Source organism: Corvus brachyrhynchos, unplaced genomic scaffold, assembly GCF_000691975.1.
Source record: "Corvus brachyrhynchos isolate BGI_N302 unplaced genomic scaffold, ASM69197v1 scaffold136, whole genome shotgun sequence".
NCBI classification, from domain to species: Eukaryota; Metazoa; Chordata; class Aves; order Passeriformes; family Corvidae; genus Corvus; species Corvus brachyrhynchos.
The window spans coordinates 7,565,979-7,588,842 of NW_008239080.1; the positions used below are offsets into that span (position 1 = coordinate 7,565,979).

At 35.2% G+C, this 22,864-nt stretch overlaps 1 protein-coding gene across 1 annotated transcript in view; it reads right to left on the reverse strand.

Moving 5' to 3' along the window:
* MCPH1 (microcephalin 1) overlaps positions 1–22,864 on the reverse strand; it is a 124,995-nt gene that overhangs the window by 97,236 nt on the left and 4,895 nt on the right. The window contains exons 4-9 of the mRNA XM_017739214.1: positions 19,521–19,605; positions 18,824–18,944; positions 18,385–18,522; positions 17,336–17,431; positions 15,162–16,166; positions 7,655–7,767 (exon numbers count right to left, since the gene is read on the reverse strand). Of these exons, the coding sequence (XP_017594703.1) occupies positions 7,655–7,767; positions 15,162–16,166; positions 17,336–17,431; positions 18,385–18,522; positions 18,824–18,944; positions 19,521–19,605 (1,558 nt within the window). The remainder of the gene's footprint in view (positions 1–7,654; positions 7,768–15,161; positions 16,167–17,335; positions 17,432–18,384; positions 18,523–18,823; positions 18,945–19,520; positions 19,606–22,864) is intronic.

Genomic DNA, 22,864 nt, shown 5'->3' on the forward strand with positions numbered 1-22,864 from the left:
TACCCCAACTGTTATGTGGTGGGTTTGCACAATTATTAGCAGTGTGAAGTTAATTTGGATAGTTTAAGTCTTCTGGAGACTGCCAACTATGCAACAATGAGTGGAATTTGAGGCGAAGATAATCCTGAATATGTTTGCAGCCCAAAAGACTCAAGCCAGGATTTATGTTAACTTTGTGTTAAGATACAAGATTGTAAACTTCAGTAAATACTTTGCTGACAAGGTTTTAAGCCACTTGTTGATGATAACTGTCTTGGGGTGACTTTATGATGTGTATCCCCTATCGCTGCTCTATCCCTAGAAATTAATTTTGTGCTTTTTTGTGCCTTTAAACAGAGCCTGAGAGGGGGGAGAGAAAAAACCAAGCGAACTTTTCAAAACAGTTGTTCAAGGACACAGATACACACTCCTCTTTTTCTGCAGCAGCGAGAGTGGAGGAAGCACCCTTCTTGCTTTTCAGCCAGCTTTCAGCTCCCTTTCTCCAGAGGGAGATGGAGAGTTGAACTTTGTTTTCCTGGGACTTTGGTTTTTCCCTTCTTCTCTTCTGGACTGCTTCAACATCAGAACACATTGGGAGAATTTTCCACCAAGGCCACAGAGGTGGGCCCACACCGACCCAGCTCCAAGGATGAGAGAGACTACATCTACAGAAGAAATCTGAAATTTTCCCAGGTTTCTCTCCATGGCGAGAGGTTTTATTATTTAGCATTATTATCCTTTTCCTGCGTGTTTGTTAAATAAATAGTTTGTACCTCTTTCACTTTCCTCCAAGGAAAATTTCTTTTTTCCTGAACCTGGTAGGAGAAGAGTGGTTGTAACCTGGCTTCTATCAGAGGATATTTTCCTCCAAATTTGTCCAAACTGGCACATAGCCAACAACCTGACTTAAAGCTTTACAGCCCTCTAGACCATATGGTAAACAACTGAACAATATTTATGTCATGCTTTAAAGAGCAACAGCAATATTAGGAAGGGTAGAATAAAAATTTTTTAACCATGCCCCCCCCAAATATTTTTTTAGAATCTTGAAGGATTATGAATTAATCATACTTGCAGACAAATCTTCGAAAAACAAAAGATTTTTGTAGTGCATATGTAATGTGTTGCAAGATTTTTTCCTATTTGACTGACTGCCTATTTATATCTCTGTTCCATACAGATTTGTTTGTAAACTCATAATTCAATTCTACAAAGATCACACCAATAATCTATCAAATGTTTAATTCCAATGAAGAACAGAATGGTAATATTTGTCAAATTATTACCACAAAAACTTGATGAAGACACTGATGCTGATGAAATGGAGTTTAGGAAATCTTTTGTTCAGATTGATTTTCAACAATTTTCATGAGCTGCAAGACTAAAATTTAGAAAGGAGACCCATTAACAAAAGGATTTCCAGCCTATAGAGTCATGCCAGATACCAGCAGGTTTAAGTAGGGTGTTCATTTTCCCAAGAGCTAAATAAAAAAAAAAGAAAAAAAAAAAAGAAAAAAAAAGAGGATTTAAGCAGCAGTTGCTTTTCCTCCTGATAGTTCCTGATGCCAAGAGGGAAAACAGTTTCAATTTTACAGTTATTCTCTGCCAAGTCAGCTGCAGTCCAGTGGATTATTTGGTTTTCTGGCATGATGGTTGTGAACACAGTGTACCTCAAAACTGGAAAAGAACAGCATACATACATATCTTCAGCAATGAGGTATGCTTCAAGCATGGACTCTATGATCTGACTTCTTGCACAAGGTTTATGTACTGTTCCCCTCATGCTCTGAGCCAGAAAGAGCTGCATTTGCTTCTTGTACCTAAGCCTTCCTTCCACCATTAAATCCAAAAATGCCACAGACTTTTATTCAAAAGGATGGAGATGACATAGATGTACTTCAAATAACTTGATATTCCAGGATGTTATTCTTGGTGCTTATCCTTATCTACCATTCACTGTGAATAGATCTTGAGCAATTTCCTACTTGCCTAAAAGTAGTAATAAAAAATATGTTCTGACTTTACATGAAGCCTCATAAACAGTCTTCTCATAAAAAGTCACCAAACCTACCAATCTTCTGGGGAAAAAAAAGAAACGGTGTTTTTTTTTCCTTAATTCTATGTGGACAAAAAAACCCAAAACTCTCCATCTACTTAATCCTCTATGTCTTCTTTTAGAAGAAGGGTCTGAAAAATAATCAATATGTTGATTTGTTGAGGAAACAGAAATTTAGTGACAATTTAATATAAAAACTTAGGAAAATTCAGTTCCTGGATCTTTACTATCCTGCCTGCTAAGATGACAAGCTACAGTCAACCACCTCCTGTTTCACTGTCACAGCACATTTCCAGTGTTCCAAACAGCAACACATACAAGAGCGTGAACACCAGCTGCCAGTGTCCCTGGAACAACAGGAAACAGCTTGAGCTGAGAGGAGCATGTGCCTTTTGCCATAGAAAGGTACTGATTTTACAAGACACTTTTAAGAAATAGACCACAGCACTTCAGTAGGTAGTCCCAAATAGCTAATATGAAACCTGTCATAAAGAGAATGATTTCTAGTGACCCAAGGTCATGAATCAACCCACTGGGTTCATCTACAGGAGATAATCCTGTCAGGCATGATAGCATCCCTAAGGGGTGATAACAAAACTGTTGACATTAGGATATGGCCCAAAGCATGCACTGTAAGGTATAGCAGCAGTTGCCAAGAGTATGGCTCCTGTCCTGGAAGCCCTCAACTTGATGTGGGAGAAGTGTGGGGGACAAATTCACTAGCTGGAGGAAGTCCAGAACCAGAACTGCCTCGCAAAGGTTGAGTGAAAATAGTCATGGGATTATAATCATACAGAAGTATTTTTAAAACTGTCTCCAACCATGGGATTCATAGGCATCCTTCACAGTGCTATCCTCTGACCACCCCCATTACATCAAGCATTTTCCCCAAACCATAAAGGTAGGTAGTTCTAGTTTCTTCATTGTTAACTCTAAAAGAGCTTGCATGCTTCCACCTTGTCTAATTCACTGTCCTATTCATTTGTGCCTCTAAGCCAGTAACATTTCAAGTATCAGTATTTAAAATATGTACCTATTCAAAGCAACTACAAATCAAAACTGGAAGGAAAACATAAAATTATGTTGTCCCCTAAACCAACACAATCTAAGACAAGTCTATGCATGCACATATAAAATATAGTCATAAAGTTACTTTCCTGAATATCTGGCAAGACGCTTCATGTTTTATAGTAACAGATTTTTCAGGATAGTAAAATTTGTTTTGCCATGAATAAAGTAATTTAAAAAAGGATTCTGATAACAGGATCTCACAATGGCCTGCTTCACCCTATTTGTTCCACAGCATGAGCTTAGATTGCTTGTAAAAATCTTCTCTCAAAAAATCTCTTAAGATCAGTGCTGATGTACCTTCACCCAAATCCAAGAGCTACAGAAATATGAGCCAAGATGAATCTGTTTAAAAACAAAACTGAAGGAATTTCAGTTAAGTCCATACTGTCTTCTTTGTGAAAATATGTTTTTAATTATCTCTCGTGAAAAAAACATTTTTTCACATGGTTAAAGAGTTTCTTCGTTTCACTCAGAAAACAGTATTTTAAGGGTTTTTTTCATTTTAAAGTTTATTCCAATTGTATTTCTAGTGACGTGAAACTCTTAGATGCTTTAAAAGACATTCATCACTTCTCCTATCCCTCTAAAACTATAAAACAAATTTTTATTTGGATAAAAATGGCAGTTAACTGGTTAATAATAATGAATCTCTGATCTTTTTAAAGTACAAAATATTTAACTTGTGGCATGCAACAGGCGCTGTGATAAACGTAACCTTTTTTGTGACAATAAGCAATAAAATGAGCACTCAACCTCATACCAGTAGTTCACCACTACTGTAAATAACTTTCTTGAATACATTTTCGGCTTTAAGATGAATTTTAGTTTTTTCACTTTGTCCTCCCTGTGCAAAGCAACAAAGAATTATGAATCCAATTTCATGGAATAATTGAAAAACAAATCACAATGCAAAAAGGGTTTATTTTATCCCTGCAATCCAGTAGCATCAACTTAGATTTCTAGACCAGGGAAGCCACCTGCTGACATTCACAAGCATTAATCGACAGCATTTATCCTTACCAACTCTGCCTCAAAACTAAGAGTCAATTTTATAAATTTGTCTATATGTGCTGCCTTTGAACTTACCAAAAGTCTTGGTTTCGGGGTGGTGGTGTTGTTTTAAATCCAAAAATCTTTTTCCTGAAGCCATTAAAGATTCCTGAAAATCTTACTTATCTTCCCCAAACACACCTGCAGCTGCCATTATAAACTGTTCTGTCTTTGTGGCTTTTGTTTGTTGACATTACAATTTTACATGTATTTGATTAGACATCTTCCACATTAACAGTGCAATAAGCATGCCGACATAAAGAGTATAGATAAAGAAATTATGAGTACTTTAATCTAAAATTGTGATATACAAGTGATGCCTTTTCCTGGTCTTAAAATCAAGAGTCAGACACGGTTAGAAGGGGAAAAGGGATTTTACCTTGGTATTTATTGTAAGGATCCTTAGGTGCACACATCCAGGTCATGTGCATTGAGATGCACCCCCCCAACATTGGGTATAACATTATAGGTCTTACTAATTAGCATATCTATCAAAGATTCCCCAATGAGAGGCTCAAGTGAGCCCCCCTCCCCAAGGAACCTTCCCCTGGATGGTTCTATCTTGGTTTACAGAATGTGTTCTGGAGAGGACCTTGGGGTCTGGGGCACACTGATCCCTAACTACAAAGCTTCTAAAATGTTTAGTCTCTTAGCTTGACAAACAAGTCCAAGAATGTAGGCAAAAAGCACTAGGAATACAGAAGCTGTAAAAAGGTATAACGGGTATAAAAGAAAAGGCAAAAATCTTCATGGCATCACAAGTATCTAAACAAAGTCATTCTTGGTTTTGACTTCAGCTAAAACAAAATACAAGAAACTCAACCTGCATGATGTTTTGAAGAAAACAAAAGCATAACACAATAGCACAGCAGAGAAATACAGAACCTATGGCTTGGTTTCTATTAAAGAAACTACAAATGAAAAATTGAAAGAACCAGAGAAGTAAATAATGTTAAGACTTAGACCTAGTCCTATTTCCTAAAGATATTTTTCCATGGCTTTTTTAATATTTACCATCACATAGTGAACTCCAAAGGCCTACTGACATGCGTTCACTGTACTGAATGAGTTAGAATTGTAGTGTTCACTGTAGCATACACCACAGTGAATGAGTTATAACTAAAGTACACTAAGAAGTTTCGGTTTCGATATTATCTGGGAATTACATTCAGCAAGCATCTAAAATATTTTTAAGGAGGTATTACATTTCAAACTCTTTTTCTATAAAAAAGATAGCTGCAATTTACATAGCTGTCTCTTATTTTAGGAAGCAAAGTAATGAATTTAAGAGATCACACTTACAACAGATTCCCAGCAATATGGTCTGTCTCAAGATTCACATAGTCACGTTTGTGGAAATGTTCATCCATGAAAATATCTAGGAAATGGCATTTCTTCTGCAGTTTTGCTTTTAGCAAAAAGTTTCTTTTAAGATTTAAATTAAGTTAGGAAATTCTTCATAATACTATGATTCAATAAAATAATATTTTTAAAGATATTTGTGCCATTTCTCTCCCACTTCTTTCTTTATGCAAAGGAAACCAACTAACATTTTCTAACTTAACTTTTACACTGCCAAAAGTTAGCAAAATGTTGCAATGTTTAAACTGTAGCCACTGGAAAAATGTATTAAATAAAAATGGTGTATAATGTTTGGTTGTTTTTATAAAGCTTCAAGAACATATTCTGATTGGTACTAGAGAGGTTTTGCAACATAATTAGTTACAAAAATTTACAGAGTCTTATTTTGTTCAAAACAATATTCTCTTAAAATTTAAACTTTTCAGAGCACCAGTCTCATTGCCAGACATAGCACCTGGTTAATCACATGGCACCTTTTTGTGAATTTTTTTTTTTTTATTTTTCAGTCAAATACCTGTCCTTCCCCAAAATTGTCTCTATATGAATCTGCATAGTCACGCTGACAATGAAAACCTTTAAAATTAGTTTTAAAAAGCATTCTTGACATGAATGAAACTATACACTGCTATTTTATTGATATTTGAGTGAAATGGTACTATCAGCAAGATAAAATGAATGGATAAAAGAAGTAATCTCAAAACACTCAATAGAAATTTTCTCTAGCACCCACTTAACTTTCCTACTGTTAAACACCTCACAGAGCATGCTTTGCAAGCAGACACCAAGTAGAACCATTTAAAGATACCTCTGACTGCAAGGCCAGATCTGACAAAGAGGAACAGTAAAATAGAATTTCATATTGCTTTTTCTTTCTCTTCATTATATATTCATTATGTTGGGATCTTAAGAGAAATGAGTCAAAATTAGCACTGATGTAAAATGCTCTTGTTGAGTAATTTCACTGGAGAAGGAATCAGTACCAACAAACCTGACAAATCTCCAAGCGCACTTTCTGCAAATAGCCTTAGAAAGAGCCACTGAGTGTGGTTTGTGGATTTATATGTAGCAGCTTCAGTCAGATTTCTGTGCCAGGAGATGAAACTATTCTGGAGAGATATTTTAGCCTAGAGATAGCACTATCTTAAATGCTTCTATAGGACATGGATCTAGAGTGATTTATACATTCTACATTCTAGATATTAATTTTACACATAATATATTTAGGAAAATAAAGGGAATAAATATTTAAAAAACGTAAAAGTAGCAAAATGCAGACAAGTCAAATAATCATTTTAATCCAGAGATCACTGGCCCATGGAGATTAATATCCTCTCTTCAGGATGTTTAAAATGTTGAACAACTTAGTAATTGCATCTGCACAAAACTATTACATAAAAAAGTATCAAAATCGGTGATCAGTCTCTTTGAAACTCCACCAGTACCTACCAATGGAACACCTAACGCATTTCATATAGTTAATGACAGCAGATATCATTTAGTGCTTTAGGACTTTCCATTCTCAAAAGAACTCAGCACTCATTTCAATTGACTTGCTACTTACTGATTAAAAGAACTAATATCTATTTTCCTGATCAGTTTTATATTTACTTAAAAGACTTTTACAAAGGAAAAACACTTAAAAAAAAGATTCAGTGCTGACTCAATCCTCTCTCCCTTTTTTACAGCCAAATTGAGCTCAAATACCAAATTGAGAAATTTACTTTTACCAGAACCTAAAAGAAAATCATGCATAAATCTTTATTCTGCAGAAACATCCACTGGTGATGATCCAGTATAAAACAAATAAAAAACCTGTTGCATTTAGTAACTCCTCCAAAAGGAACAGGCATCTTTTCAGGTAACTTCAGTGGCTTTTCAGCTTTTTTCAGTTTGAGCTGGCTTACCAACCTCCTTTATGGTGTCAGCTTGGCATGGACTCTGTCACCACAAGTTACCAGAAGCTGAGTTTTATGGTTATACACCAAGACCATCAGCATATTATATCAAGAAAAGATTCAGGAAAAGTTTTAAAATTGATACTGCAAAGAGAATTTATTTTAATTTTTGTACATACGAAGTCGGTCAATGATCCTCCACAAAAGAGTTTAACAAAGCAAATGTCCAGTCAAACTGACCTTTTGGAGTCTTCCAGCTTTTCTTAAGCCCCCCAGTGTGCTTACTCTTTTGTTTGTTAAAAACTTTGCAAGAGCCATCAGTAACATGACACTCTGAAACTTCATTTTCATCACCTAGAAACCAAATTTAGAAACTTAAAATGAAAAATGCAATCTTATGAAATGGAACTGCCACCAATTATTTTATCATATCACAGTGCTATGTACACTTAAGATACTCGTTAATAAGTTGTACCAGTTATTTTTTCACTGTATTTCAGTTAGGGTAAAGGAATGACACTCAAGCATCTGACTTCATCTTTCAGTATCTCTTCTTGGAAATAAATGAGTTGTAAAACTCCCAATTTCCTATATTTTGAAAACCATGTATTAACTACAAGTGGAGAATCTGCTAAACTGCTTTCTATTTATTACAAAACATGCAATTTCTCTGCATAGAGATATCTGCATATGAAGCATCAGTGGCTAGATTTTCTTATTAAAAATCAATGCTTTTGGTACACACTTTGTTTATCTAAAATGACCTGAAGGTCTGAAACTTGTTCTCAAATGCTTTGCAAGCAAATCTAGCAAACTGTTAGCAGGCAAGGATTCTGTGCACATGCAGGCATATCAGACCTTTTATATATCAAAAGGCACCATCCATAAGAACGCACTCTGTCAAAAAGCACTATTTTTCGTTACGTATTTTATGAATTAACACATTTAATTCTTCAATACTGTCAGGATGACTTTTATAAGAACTAAATAATAAACTTCAGAATCATTTGAGAAATTAGCTTGCCTAAGATGAAATAATTTGATGTATCTTTTAAACAATTAAGCTTTAATTATTCAAAATTTAAGGAAAGAATTTTTCCCAAATGTCGTTCAATAAAGTCTACTTTAGAGCATTTGTTAATTTTTCATTTCAAAGAAATGGATGAGATCAGTTAAAGAAAGTTTAATTAGTGATTAAAGTGGCCTAAATTTAGCTCCTGCTAACTAAGTTGCTTTGATTACTTTTGGAACATCCTGAAGAGTACTATCTTTATTTAGTATGCATATATAACTACGAATAATTTTTTCTCTGTCAGCTACTTAAACTCTTAATCCTTGATTTAACATAACATCAAATTACAATCCGTTACTGATAACTCATCTTAAAATTATAATCTTTAAACTAGTCAAAAATTTATTCCAGCAATCTTTGTGTAATAAATGTAAACCTGATTTTCAGGTACAATTGTTGATTTAAATTCAATATTCGAATGACACATAGTGTCATGTAATAAAGAGATAACTAATAACTACGCTAATTTTATTTAGTATTGCACTGAGACCCATTGTTTTTAATCACTGAGGAAGACTGATGGCAAGTAGAAGAGGAGAAAACACACAATAAAGAAAAAAAAAAATGACCTCTTTTTCCATGAAAAACAGAACTTTTAAAGATGTATTTTGAACCTTAAAAAAAACCTAACAACGTGACTGCATAGGATGTAAGGAGATCGTGTACTCCACTGCTTTACCCAAAGTAGTCTCTGTTAATTTCCATTAGGTTATTTCAGGTTTGTTTTTTTCTTTTTTTTTTTGAGGGGTAGCTTGGGTTGGGGGCCAGCAGTGAAAAGTGCTATAATATTCCTTTTACTATTCTTGGCCTGAATGCTCATGCTCCACAGCACTTGGGCTTAAAGTCTTAAGACCTGTATTCTTGGACTTCTTTCCAGTTAGGGTTCACTTCTGTGGGTTCTTCATATTTACAGGAAAGCAGGAAGACCGGATAATGTCCCTTATCTCTGATTACCAGTTCAGGGATCTTAGGCACTACATTAATAAGGACTATTCTTTGCTATTCCTGTCTATCAGGACTTCTCAAGCACTTTCCAAGTTTTCCATCCTATAGGTCTCAAGCTTCACTATTTTCTGTCTTTTCCTGATTACTTCTTTTTGAAGCAGTCACTCAGGCACAAATAATGAGTTTTCATCTTTAGTAGCTTTTCCTAGAGAACTTTAAAGTTGATGGAACTTTTTGAAGCAATTGCATCCAGCATTAGTTATCCCTAAACTAAGTTCAAACATGCAGGTAACTCCTGACACTGTGGTCCAGGAGATCCCCTAAATGTTTTTCCAAAACACTGCTCAATGATTGGCACCAAAATCAACAACTGAGCCCTCTGAAGCATTATCACAAATTAGAGTGATTTTACTTTGCAATTTAAATTTCTACTCATTCATGATCATTTTAACACTAATGAGAAGTTTTGAACCAGAATATTATCTTCAAAATTCTATTTGATATTTCCATTGATTTAAAAAGCAACGATTAGGCAAAATGAGCTAGTTCTGCTTGATCAAATAAACCACATCTATCTAATAAAATTTTTTTCTATAGTATCAGTTCTCTACTTTAAAAATATTGTTATGAAGTGTCACTTAAATTAAGTTATATTGTATCTACTATTTTGTACTTATCCATAGAGGTATTTACCCCAACTATGAAGAAATTAAGTCCAAATTTGTCATCATTAATAATCCTTCAGGTACATATGCACAGCATATTTAATAATTTTTGTTATTATTACTATAGATATTACTGAAGCATGGGCAAACACCAAGTTTTTATTATACAGAACTTAATTTCTTCAAGTCTGCTGAAAACCCCCAGGTCCTCAGAGAGAGCCTGTTAATCATTTATAAAAGTTTTATGTAGTTTGTTATATGCTCTAGGACAAGTATCATCAGGCTTTGCAAATTTGACTACATCAAAATAATCCTCAACCTATTCCTGTATTCAAAAATACTTTTCCTTTTTTCTTTTAATAGTTACAATTCAACTTTTTGTGAAGATAAACAAAAGAGGGAATCAAGGAAAAAAGTCTTCCTCTTCATGCCTCACTTGTTTTTCACAAGGACATAATAAAATATCAAGAGTGATGCTTTAAGAGGCCTCCCAGAAACAGAGACTAGACAGGAGTAAGGGAATAAAAGTAGGTATTTATTTGAAAGGCTTTCAAAGGTACACCCTGGGGACTCTGAAGCTATTCTCAAAATGGACCCCAAGATGGACCCCAGCTCACGAGTTCTTCACCCTTTTATAGGTTTGGTTCATTTGCATAGCAGGGTTAATTCTCCAATTAAAACTCCAGTTTTCCCCTCACCTTTCCCCCCCCTTAGTGGCTCTCTGGTTTACACTTTTGGCCTAGGACAGTCTTGGTGTCCTTGGAAAGCAGGGCCAGAGAGGCTTTGTTATGTCTACCTAGCATGAGAGAGCAGAAATTAACAGGCTACAAGAAACTTCAGAGTCATGCACCAAGCAGTACAGAATTTGAAAAATATAAAAGTTAAAACCTAAGGCATCAAGAGGACATTAGACAATATTTTTAGTAAGCCTATCTTCTTCCAAAGCTGGAAAAAAACAAAAGGCACATCAATCTAAGGAAGTTTTCACATGTGTGCTTTAAAGACATAAAAAGTATTTTTGCAGCATTAAGCCCCATAGCACCTAGAAACTCAGGTAAAACTCATTAATCTAAATTAAACACAATGATTTCTTGCACCAGAATGATATTCCAGATTTCCCAGCTTAACACTGAACTACATTAATTACAGTAAAATGGTTCTTCATTTAAGTCTTTTTGCCAATTAAGATAATATTTGCCTTCCACATTACCATAAATATATAAAATTCACTCAGATAAGCCTTAAGTTTATTTTTAAGACTGGAACTAATGCTAAGTCTGAGTTCAAATTTCTAAATTATTTTAGTATGATAAAAGCTTAAGAGAGTATACTCTTGCATTCCTTGTCCATTATTATTTATTGTTGTAGCTTTCAGATGAAGAGTCTCATGACCTGGAGTAAGAGGAAATTAAGTAGCAGTACTTATTTCAGCAGAACAACTGGGCAGTCTTGAATGTGCCCTACAAAGGAACCTGAAGCTTGCTACCACATAAGCGTTAGGCCTTGAAAATTTGGTTTCAGACAAGCCTGCATATTACACTTCTACTTTAAAATGAAATGTTCCAAGTAGTCTATGGAAAGAAAGCTTATCAAATCTTCTTGTCATTAAAGATACTGTGTGAAAGTGCCACTGACATAAAATCACAACAAAAAAATGGGCAAGAAAAATGTTTGATATTTAAAACATTTACAGATATAATATTTTATATAGCTATTTGATTACTCCTAACCATATATATGTATATGACAAACAAAGAGAATTCATTCATTTTTAAAAATATACTGGATTTACCGGTTTTCAAATAATGTACAATATACAGAAAAAACCCCACCAATTTACCCTTTATTTACTAATAGGGACAAGAAACAAATTACATTTAATTAAAAAAAGGAAATGCTTAATCCACAATTAATAAAAATCAATTATTCCATCATAGAGAATCACAGGAGTAAGTGCAATACAAGATTTTCATTTTCTTCCACAAACCTTGCATTATTAGGGAAAACACAACTTCGCTTACATTATTGATTCATTCAATTTTTAAGTGAGCTTATTCAAGCTGTCAGACCTGAGGTCCTACTTGACTACACAAAAGATGCACAAAGCTGAATATACCATATTTGGGAAAAGGGCCATCACTGATAAAACACAAATACTATTAAAATCACTACAAACACAAATTGGAACTAACAAAAAGGATTAAAAGTATAAACACTGGATAACTTATGTTTGCTGAATGTTATTCCTTTTTTTTTCTGTCCTCTAAAAACTATTATTTTAAAAAAGTTGTCCAGCATGAAAATAAAAGCATGACATCACACATGAACAGAGATCATAATTTAGTTGTTAGAATTTAAAAGTTATAATTAAATCTAAAATTAACTGGAATACCTAAGTTTAAACATAGCAAATAAGCCTGATGGAGTTCAAGAAGCATTTGGACAATGCTCTCAGGCAATGGTGTGATTCTTGGGGCTGTCCTGTACACGGCCAGGAGCTGGACTTCGGTGACACTTGTGGGTCCCTGCCTTCCAGCTCAGAATACTCTGTGATTTTTCTCCTTGTTTCCATGACTGTTTAATGAAAACCAGACTGTTCTTTGACATTAGGACCTACAGCATTTAAGGATCATCTTCTAGTACACTGACACATGGCAAAAAACCTCTTACAGTGGGTTCATCTATTTCACAGAATCATAGAATGGTTTGGGTTAGAAGGAACCTTAGAGATCATCTAGTTCCAACTCTAGTGCAATAGACAAGGACACCTTCCACCAGACCAGGTTACTCAGAGCTCCATCCAAACTCACCTTGAACACTTCCAAGGATGAAGCATTCACAACTTCTCTGGGCTACCTGTTCCAGTGCCTCAGCACACTGAAGAGTAAAGAATTTCTTCCTAATATCTAACCTAAATCTATTCTTTTTCATTTCAAGACTGTTCCCCCTTGGCCCATCACTACATACCCCCAAGAAAAGTCCCTCTACAGCTTTCTTGTAAGCCCCCTTTAGGCACTGGAAAGCTCCTCTTAGGTTTCCTCAGAGCCTTCTCTTCTCCAGCCTGAACATCCCCAACTTTCTCAGTCTGTCTTCATACGAGAGGTGCTCCAGTCCTGTGATCATCTTTGTGGCCTGCTCTGGGCTTGTTCCAAGAGGTCAACTTCTTTCTTGTTCTGGGGGCTCCTGAGCTGGAGGTCTCAAACCTGGATTTCTCCTACAGCAGGCAGTTTCTTCATTCCCCCAATCCCTGCTTTCACCTGCTGCAACACAGGTGGTGTGGCTGAAGCACTTGCTGGTGAAGACTGGGGAAAAAACCATGCTGAGTTTGTCAGCCTTCTCTACAACCTGGGTAACTAGTTCTGTCAGTCCTGAGAGGACCCATTATTTTCCCTAGTATTTCGTTTGTTGCTGATGCACCTAAAGCTTTTTTTGTTTACCCTTCATATCCTTGGGTGGATTTCCTTCTGATAGTGCTTTAGCCTTCCTAATCAGATCCATGGCTGTTCGATTTCTCTGTCTTCCTCCCCGGCTACCTTTCCCTGCTTCTGCTCTCTGAAAGCTACCTGTTTGTTTAAGATTGTCCAGGAGCTCCATGTTCATCCACGCAGGCCTGCTGGCATTTTTCCATGATTCCCTCTTTGTAGAGATGCGTTGTTCTCCAGTCTGGAGGAGACAATCCTTGAATATACCTTGGGTACCTATTTCCATGGTACTCTAGCAAGAAAATCACTGGTGAGGCCTAAGTCTGCCCTCTTGAAGTCCAGGGTAGTAAGCTTACTGTATGCCCTCCTCCCTGCTCCAAGGATCTTGAACTCCAACATTTCATGGTCACTGCAGCCAAGGCTGTCCTTGAGCTTCACATTCCTCACCAGCACCTTCTTGTTGGTGAGAACAAGATCCAACATAGACACCTCAACTTTATGGCTCATCTACCCTTTGGAGCAGAAAGTTGTCATTTATGGGTGTACATTTTTACCTGTGTAACATATGCCTGCATCCACTGGTTTTTTAACTGTGTTAGAAATGATGCATTCCAGATATTAAAATACAGGTGTAGAGAACTCAAAATAGCAGCTCACAGTTCAGTAACTTATTACTCACACATATAGGCACAGTCATGGTTCAACATTTCCACTGGATTTCATAAGTCTGATAACAAGTTTGTTGAGCCCTTTAAGTTAATAATTAGTTTTATATAATCAATTGACACACTTCTACAGAATTTTCTAGGGAAAATAAATTACTAAAATATACAATTATAATTACAAAAGTTATGTAAAGCTTGACAAAGCTCAAAACATCAAAATCTGAAAATGATTACCCCAATGCAAGTTAGGAGCATCATCCAGTGAAGTTCCTGAGATTCAGTATTTTAGTATACATTTACATAAAAATATCTTATACTAAACCAACTTGAAAATGCTTAAATATAAAAAATAGTCTTAAAATTATTATTAAAAATTAAGGTCAGTTCCATATAAAAAAGTCATGGGTCAACAAGACACTTACACTGCAACTCTTGCAGGTCTTATTTCATCTTCATCACTGCACAAGTTAGAAACTGCTAACTCAAATGTTTTTTTCCACCAGAGATTTTATGATCCTAACTGCAATTCTGGTAACAATTTTTACTTGTGAATTGAAAATAGTTTGAACAAGGGAACCTATGATGAGGAGTTACTAATAAACAATTTACAAGAGCACCGTAACATGTAAAACAGAAAGACCTTGGTTTCTTAAACAGATTTTGAACTGCTACAGAAAGTTAGGAGATTAGGAGAAAAGAAGGCTCAACATTACTTTTGTTGTGCACAGAGAGCAGTTTCCTTATCTCTTACGACTTTGTGTTTGTAAGGTATGGGAAAACAAATAGGTGTTCTTTTGAATTCTATGGACTCATTTATTTTACTCAATAATAAAGTCAGTACCACAGTATTTTCTTCTTTTGGTGTATTTCTGAAATATTTTTCCTTTTGGAATGGCAGTTCATTTTGCAATTTCATTGCATTAGTATATCTAATGCAGTATGATATCTTTTGATTTTCCAGCTCTATGTAGTAACTTACCAGTAGTATGAGCACAGTAATTCACATTGTTGTAGAATTTTTCATGAGCATGCTGTGGCAGCCTATTCACATCATCAGAATCTAGAGCTTCTTCAGTGTCATCTTTTTCACCACCTGATATATTTAATGGTATGCTTCCAGGACGTTTAGGTGGTTTGATTTTTTTCTTTAGTGGAAAATCATTCACTGAAATAGACTTCTTCCTACTTTTCTTGCCAGTATTACGTAGCTCACAGAAACTCGCATCATGTAGGTCCATGCTTGTAAAAGAGTATTTACAACAAACTTCAGAAGGATTCTGTGATTCCTTTGGTACTTGTATTCGTACTTCATTTTCATTTGAATTAGATGATGAAAAGAAGTCTTCATAAGAAGCCTCTTCAGCGCAGTAAGACTTGCTATACATAGTAACTGCTTGCAAGAACCCCTTAGAGCATGATGTACCCAGTTCTGAGGTAGCCAGCTTCAAACCTGGTAATGTTTGTAGTTTCTTCCTCTTCTTGTCTTCAAGAATATAATCATTTCTGTCAACAGGGAAGCTTTTATCCAGTGAACATGCATCTAAGTCTTCACTATTCATAGCTGAATTAGAGAAACTGTCAATCAAAGCAGGAGCAGTATTTAACTGGACTATTTTTTTGGAAGGACTAATATGACCAAAGCCCTCAAGAAGAGAACTTTCATTTGCAATTGAAGTAGTCTTGCACGTCTCATTCTTCTGATTTTTCTTTGGAAACTTTAAATGTTTCTTTCCTAAAGACAATCTGTCATCCAAAGTGTGCTGTATAATCTGTTTCTTTGTTAAACTTCTGGCATGTCGTTTTGGTGTTAAGCTCTTCTGCTCATTGCCATGCGACGGAGAATTCACTGATGCGCTCATGGATATATGAATATCAGTCCAAGTATGACAGGCATGTTTTGCTACCTCTGTCCTCTGTCTCTTTGATTTCTCAGTTCTGCAAAGATAATCACAACTTGAGTTCAAGCAGTCTTCCATTTGTTCTTCTGCAAAACAAAAAAAGTGGCAATATAAATGTATTAAACCAAACAAAAAGTGTAGCAATTTCTTAGTGAAATATATATGGAATTCCTGAACTGAAGAAACAAAGATTTAGTCACTTCTCTGGATATTATATGGCAAGTCAACAAAAACTAAACAGAAAATGGATGAGAAACAAAGCAAATTCTATAAGAACCTGCAACAGTTTTAGCTATTGTATCCTGTCAGAGACTGAAATATTACAGTCTATAACTTAAACATTTTCTTGAAGGACTTTTAAAACTGTATTACAAAAGCTGCAGAGAAACTGCTCTAGTGGCCCTCATTACAAATTCTAAAGACTCCCTTCTACTTATTCTTCTATTGAGATTTAGGCCAGCATCTGACTTGCGCTTTTTGTCCCTGTGACTGACAGATGACACGAGGTTTGAAGCACACACCAATCGCCTACATAATCAATACTATTAAGATTAATGAGCTGTTCACTGATGCAGCTCAACAGACTTCACAATAATCTTCTCTCCTACGCCCTGCTAATACACCAAAACACAGGAACAAACCCCTAACTTTACAAGAATAACTTTATGAGGTTCTTACCTTGCTAACAAATTATTTTAATCCATCTGAAACCATAAAACATTTAAAAAGCCAATTTATTTTTACTCTTGTTTTTCTTCAAACCCGACTACTTAAGCTGATAAACACATTAGGCTAACTTTCAAATTTGAGTTTTTCAATTGAAAATTTGGAAGACATTTCAGTTCTTTGTGGTCTTACCCTCATTCAGATCTCTTTTTAGCTTCTCACATCACACCATTTGATGTGCACTCTGTGTTATATATATGATCACTGGTAAGAGCAGAGAAGATTGAGACCATGTCAGGACAAGAAGTTATTAACAGGGAATGGTATGAGTAAAGAGGATGCAGTGAGGCAGGCAATACAGCAGTAAGGCAGAATATTTATCCAGTGGTATTCCTCTTGCTCCATTTTTCTCGAGTTCTTAGTACAACATACTTTCTTTAGTTAAGAAAAACTAAGATAATTCAGCTTTAAATATAAAAGAGAAAATAGCTACAGTTCCCATTTCAGTATACTGTACTTTCCAAAGTAAGATATAAAGGCCATGAATTATTTGTAATTTCTGTAATATGTATCAAGTTGTGTTAGTTACCTGGTAGCAGCACATCTTCTGAATTAGTTAAGACACAAGTAGAAAGTGGGCAGTCTCCTGATAAGCTACTTGGAAGTGTTTGAGTCATTTGTGAACCTAGGAATACAAAAAAACAATGAGATATTTGCAAGCATTTTTTCTAGGTAACTCAGCAGCACATTTTTCTGAAAGGAAAGAATGATGTCAAACCATTTAGAAATTATTACTGATATTTTTAAGGCCTGCTGAGGCATTTCACTAAATAATCTGTGAAAACTTGCAACTGGCAGCCAAGTCTTGATATAGCAAAAATGCTTTTAAAATTTTTAAAGGTTTACCTTAAAATTCAAACAGAAAATAAATACAAGCCTCACTAAAATAAACTGAGATTTAATTTTTCATCCATGTATTACTGTTTCATTACTTTCACAACTGCTTTTGAAATTAGAAATTGACAGTCTAGCTGACATGTGCATCTTAAAACTTCGAGTACTACAGTTTCCTCCCCCCACCAAAAGATGTTCCACATTCAACACTTTTTATAGTAACTGGCAAAACCTAATAACTTAGACCCTAATATTTTCTCAGTAAGGTAATGCAAACACCAAAAAAATATCTGAAAACTACAATCTGGATTTAGTTTATCAGAATATGCATTTAAAAATCAACTAGATTTATTTAATTAGGTTAATCAAATTTATTTCTTTTTTAAGTCCCATTCTTCAGCACCTGGACAGATACCTCATCAGTTTTGGGCTACTTTTTAAACTGTTGATGTGGGAGTAATAAAATTTATACTTTAACAGGAAACAAGATTTAGTGTCTCGCTGTAAAGTTTAATCAAGAGGTGATAATATCAATTTACACAGCTAGAAAGTCTAGCTTAAACATTAGTCCTCTTGAGCAGACTAGTGATAAAAAAATTATTTTGCAACCACTGTGCTCCAGACATGAAATTAAGATATTAAAAAATTCTAAAGGTGAGAGCACAACAAGCACACAAAAAAGTCAGCGATAAAACCAGCAGCCATTTGTGCATCTTCATAAGTAAGTAAAATTTAACTTCTTACCAGTAGAAGGATTCTCTCTTTTTTCCCTCATATCCTTTATTCTTCTTTCCATTGCATTGCATTGATCTTTTATCTTATTAACAGGGCTGTATATAAGTGAACCGTTGTCTTCAAACAATAAAACCGGTACATCTGTTTCTACACAAAGAAATTGTATTTATGTATTAATATTTAAATACTGTAACAGCTTCAGATGAAGTCTCTTTTCTTTTTTCAAAAAAACTTGCCAAAAATAAAGAGTTTTCTTAGATCTAAGATCATTACAGATGCCTTAACACAACAGAATTTCAAAGAACTCTGTAAAAATTACATCAACTTCATTTCTCATGGCAAGATGCAAGACTCAAAAAAACCCCCAGCCAACAAACACCAAAACCCCATCAAGTGCTTTAAAGAAATAACTTCACATATTTGAATCTTAGTAAAAAATAGTTCTTACCAGCATTAACTGCTGTTTTTTGTAGAGCCAATTCTTTAGCTATTTGGCTCAGTCTTCTCTGAAGCTTTCTATTATTTTCTGGAGTTTTTTCAACATAGTCTTTTGGCTGCATACATTTGTGCTACAAGACAGGCAAAACTATTAATTATATGTATAAAACTGTCAAAATAACTACACCTCCTATTTTGCCTATCACTTTGTCACAGTATTTATTATTGATATTTATCCCGCTTATCACCTCCTTGAGAGTCACAGGTAATTATAGAAGTTAACATTTTGCAAAATAAGCTTTAATATTAAATAAGAAAGAACCTAACAAATCTTTTTTTTGGCTTGCGGCAAAGTTAAAGATTTAAAGGTAGTTTTTTAAATACTAGTATTTGTTGCAACTCTGTGAAACAAAAGCCACATAGTAGTCATGTTTTTCTGATTAGTCATCATTATATAATTTGAATTTAAATCTTCATTTTTTAAATCACCAATACAGAAACGTGATTTTTAGTATACTTTCTTCAGATAAGATGTCACATGAGTACAGCAATAGACTATCTTTAAACTCTTACTCAGATGGATAGGTAGGGTTTACAGAATGTTCTGAAAATAAACAGTTCAAATGCCTGAGGTCAAAAAGTCAAGTTCAAACTTTAAAGTTTATTATTCTAGGCCCATTAAAAAAAAAAAAAAATCAGATACTTACTTTTTTGATTGGTAGTAGAAATCCTTTATTAGCGTCTACTGCAGGAAATAGGGATTCATCAACATGGACTCCAGTTTCTTGACACCTGCACAACAAATTAAAGAAGGTTTGGTGGAGGTTTTTTCTCTTGGTTTTGTTTGGTTTTAAGAATGAGACCTTTATTGCAAGAAGAGTTCTTTAAGCCCTCCGATAACGAAACACCAGCTCTTCTTAAGTGTGTAACTTTTAAGGTAAGTACCATAATATTACCCTCACTCTCTGCTTCTGTTTATTACACGCCAAATATGTGATACAATTTTTTGTGCCAATGATGCCCTCCAAATTGCAGTTCTGAAACAGCAAGATTCCCACTCATGTTATTTTCCACACCTTTCCAAGTTGTTGGACTGTGCTCCCAGCAGCTGCTCGTGTGGCTCTGGTGACACCTAGCGATGGAACTGCTACACAGTGTGAGCCTGCACTGTAGTTACAGCCTCATCCTTACTTGCGTTTGAATGGATGAGAAGGACAAACCACTGCAAGTATTTGTCAAACTCACTGAATTTAGAGTTCTCAGGAGCATCAAAGACAGAGATTCAGCAGCTGGACTTCAGTGACAGTTATTAAATTCTGGATAATAATCAGCACAGATGTAGACTACATGAAAAGTTACATTAATTCAGAGATTTTATTGATTCAGAGAATCTAAAGTGATGAAAAATTTACCATTAAATCTAAGAATTCTTTACTTCGCAGAAAAATTTGAATGTAAATGATTTATATAACTTATTTGTGGGATGAGTTACCTTACTAAGAAAACACAGGTAGAGCTTCACAATTATGCGTTTGATGTGGAAGTATTAAGTGTTCATAATTTGGACATTGTTGCAATTTCATCTTATATCAGGTTCTTTTTGTTCTGGGTTTTGATTTTTATTTTAGGATGCTCACTGAAGTGTTTGTGTTGAAGAAGCAGTAAAAAACTTTTTCTCAGTGATTGTAAAGCTGTCACTCATTTTGCACTAAATTTTAAATTTATTTGCATGACAGCAAGTCCACGACTTTTGTTTGCTATTTTTAAAGTTAGATGTGTATCAACAATTTAAAAAGAAAATTAAAATAACTTTACTCTGCAGTTACGAATTTTTTTGATTTTCAATTTTCATCTTAAAGAGCTGTCTTCTCAAATTACTTCCTAAACTGTAGAACTGCATACACAGTTTAGGCTCAAATAGATGCTTGTACTATAGAGCAGAAGCTTCCAATAAAAGTTTGAGGCAGATCATTGGAGAGAGCACTAGAAATCCAGTAAGAATTCAACAAGGCAATGATCACTAAATACTGCACAAACCATTCAAACGTTTCAGGCTTTTATGGAGAAATCTAAGTATTACAGCACTTTTCAGCTCATAGGGCATATTCCTCTGAGAGGCTCAAGCACTGCTCAGGGGAAGGCAACACTAGGGTCTAAGTCTAACAGGTTGGAAGTAGGGGTCCACTAGCTGTTAAATGCGAGAGTATTTTCCACAAAGCGGAAGAACCAGAAAATGCTGGAATAATTGTATATATTATTTCCTTCCTTGTCTGGTATTTTCAAACATCAAAAAGTAGCATCCAGATTAAATATCATATACCGCAGCATCCTGCAATATCCTCCAATATCAAGATTCCCAAGAGCATGTAAGAACATAAAAACACAGCCAAACATTCTCAGTTTACTGTGTTCCACAGATTTCTGGTTGTCAGATGGTCAGATGCAATACTATATTTGGGTTTTGATAAAATGAACTGTTTAATTGCTTCAGCAATTTTTTAAACCCATGAAAATCTTTGCTCACTATGATTCTGCAACAAGGAGTTCTATAGCCTAACCCTGTGTTATTAAAACCCCATCATTTACTGTTTTCTCTGAATCTGTCTCCATGTGTATTGATGTAACACTTTCCAATTCTTCTGCGGGAAAGGAAAATATACATTCATTTCCCATTCAGCCTCTCTACACAAACCTTTGTCATCACAGTAGACTGCCTCCTCCGCTCCTACTTCTTTTCCAGACTGTCTCTTCAATCACATCTTGTAAGAAAACTATTTTAGAACTTCAGTCAAGCTCATTGCCATCCTCTGGCAACATTCCCAATATAGCCACAATAAAATGCTGTCGTTCCACTATACGAAGCTTCATGTTCTATTTAATTTGACTTTTGACTACTGATGAGGTGACAATGCTATGAAAATGTCTACTCTAAGTCCCAAAGTGTGACGACCATCTTTCTGATAAGCTTAAGAGGACTGCTTTAAACAGTCTCCTTGACATCAGCAAGAATTTTATTCCCTTCAGTCTTAGCTTCTTAACAGTACTTCTTCCATTTTAAGTAGACTCCTTTTAAAATTTAAGCATTCATAGAATTTCTTGGGTTTGGTGTTCCAGTAGGAACACCTATTTTATACTGTAGACATACTTACGAGAAGGTCCTCTGACATAGTTTGAACAACAATCCACAAACCAATTAAGACCAAGCAATAATTAACATACTTGGTTTTGCACTGCACTCTACAGGAGTCACCAACCCCCAGTCTGCACCAGAAAGTTGACACATACTATTACATTTGCTGAGATAACATTTCACAGCATTTCTGACCTTTTTGAGAATGTTCCGCTTGCTACTGAATGAAGCAGCTGGTTAATCAAGCCATCTTTTTTAGCAATAATAAAACTCATAGGAACCCTGCATGATTTGCTTACACAGTTATCAGGTTCAAACTAAGTTTCCATTCACACAGGACCACAATTTTACTGGTACATATTATTCAGTCCTTCCTATTTATATTGTTCCAGGGTTCAATAGACTGTCTTCTGCCTACCAGTCTAGTATATCCATGTTTGAGACATGGATATACTAGACATGTAATTTAGTCAGGCATTGTGGTTCTCTCATCTTATTACAAAAACCAAAAATTTGCATGTATACTAGCACAGATTCATTTAACTTTGTACTGCCTGTGCCTCATTTGAATAACCCCATGACCAGTAAGAATATTCATTACTATCACTTATATAAGCATCTACTGCTCCTAACCTATACTTTGTCCAAGGACATGATATTTTCATGAATTCTGCTTACAGTATACACCAATCTAAGCTGTATGTTCATCTGTACCTTTTGGCATTTACCTTAAACTGAAGGGCAGAAGAAAAAATTACAGAGAAGTTCAATCATAATTCACAGCTTGGGTCCTCCTCTGCAATAAAATACATCTGTTTCAGATGATTCCCCCAGTTCCAACAAACTTCATCTTCTAAGCCACGCACCAAGACCTTGCTTTGGTCAGAAAGTGATGATAGGAACACTTGAAAAATACCAGGA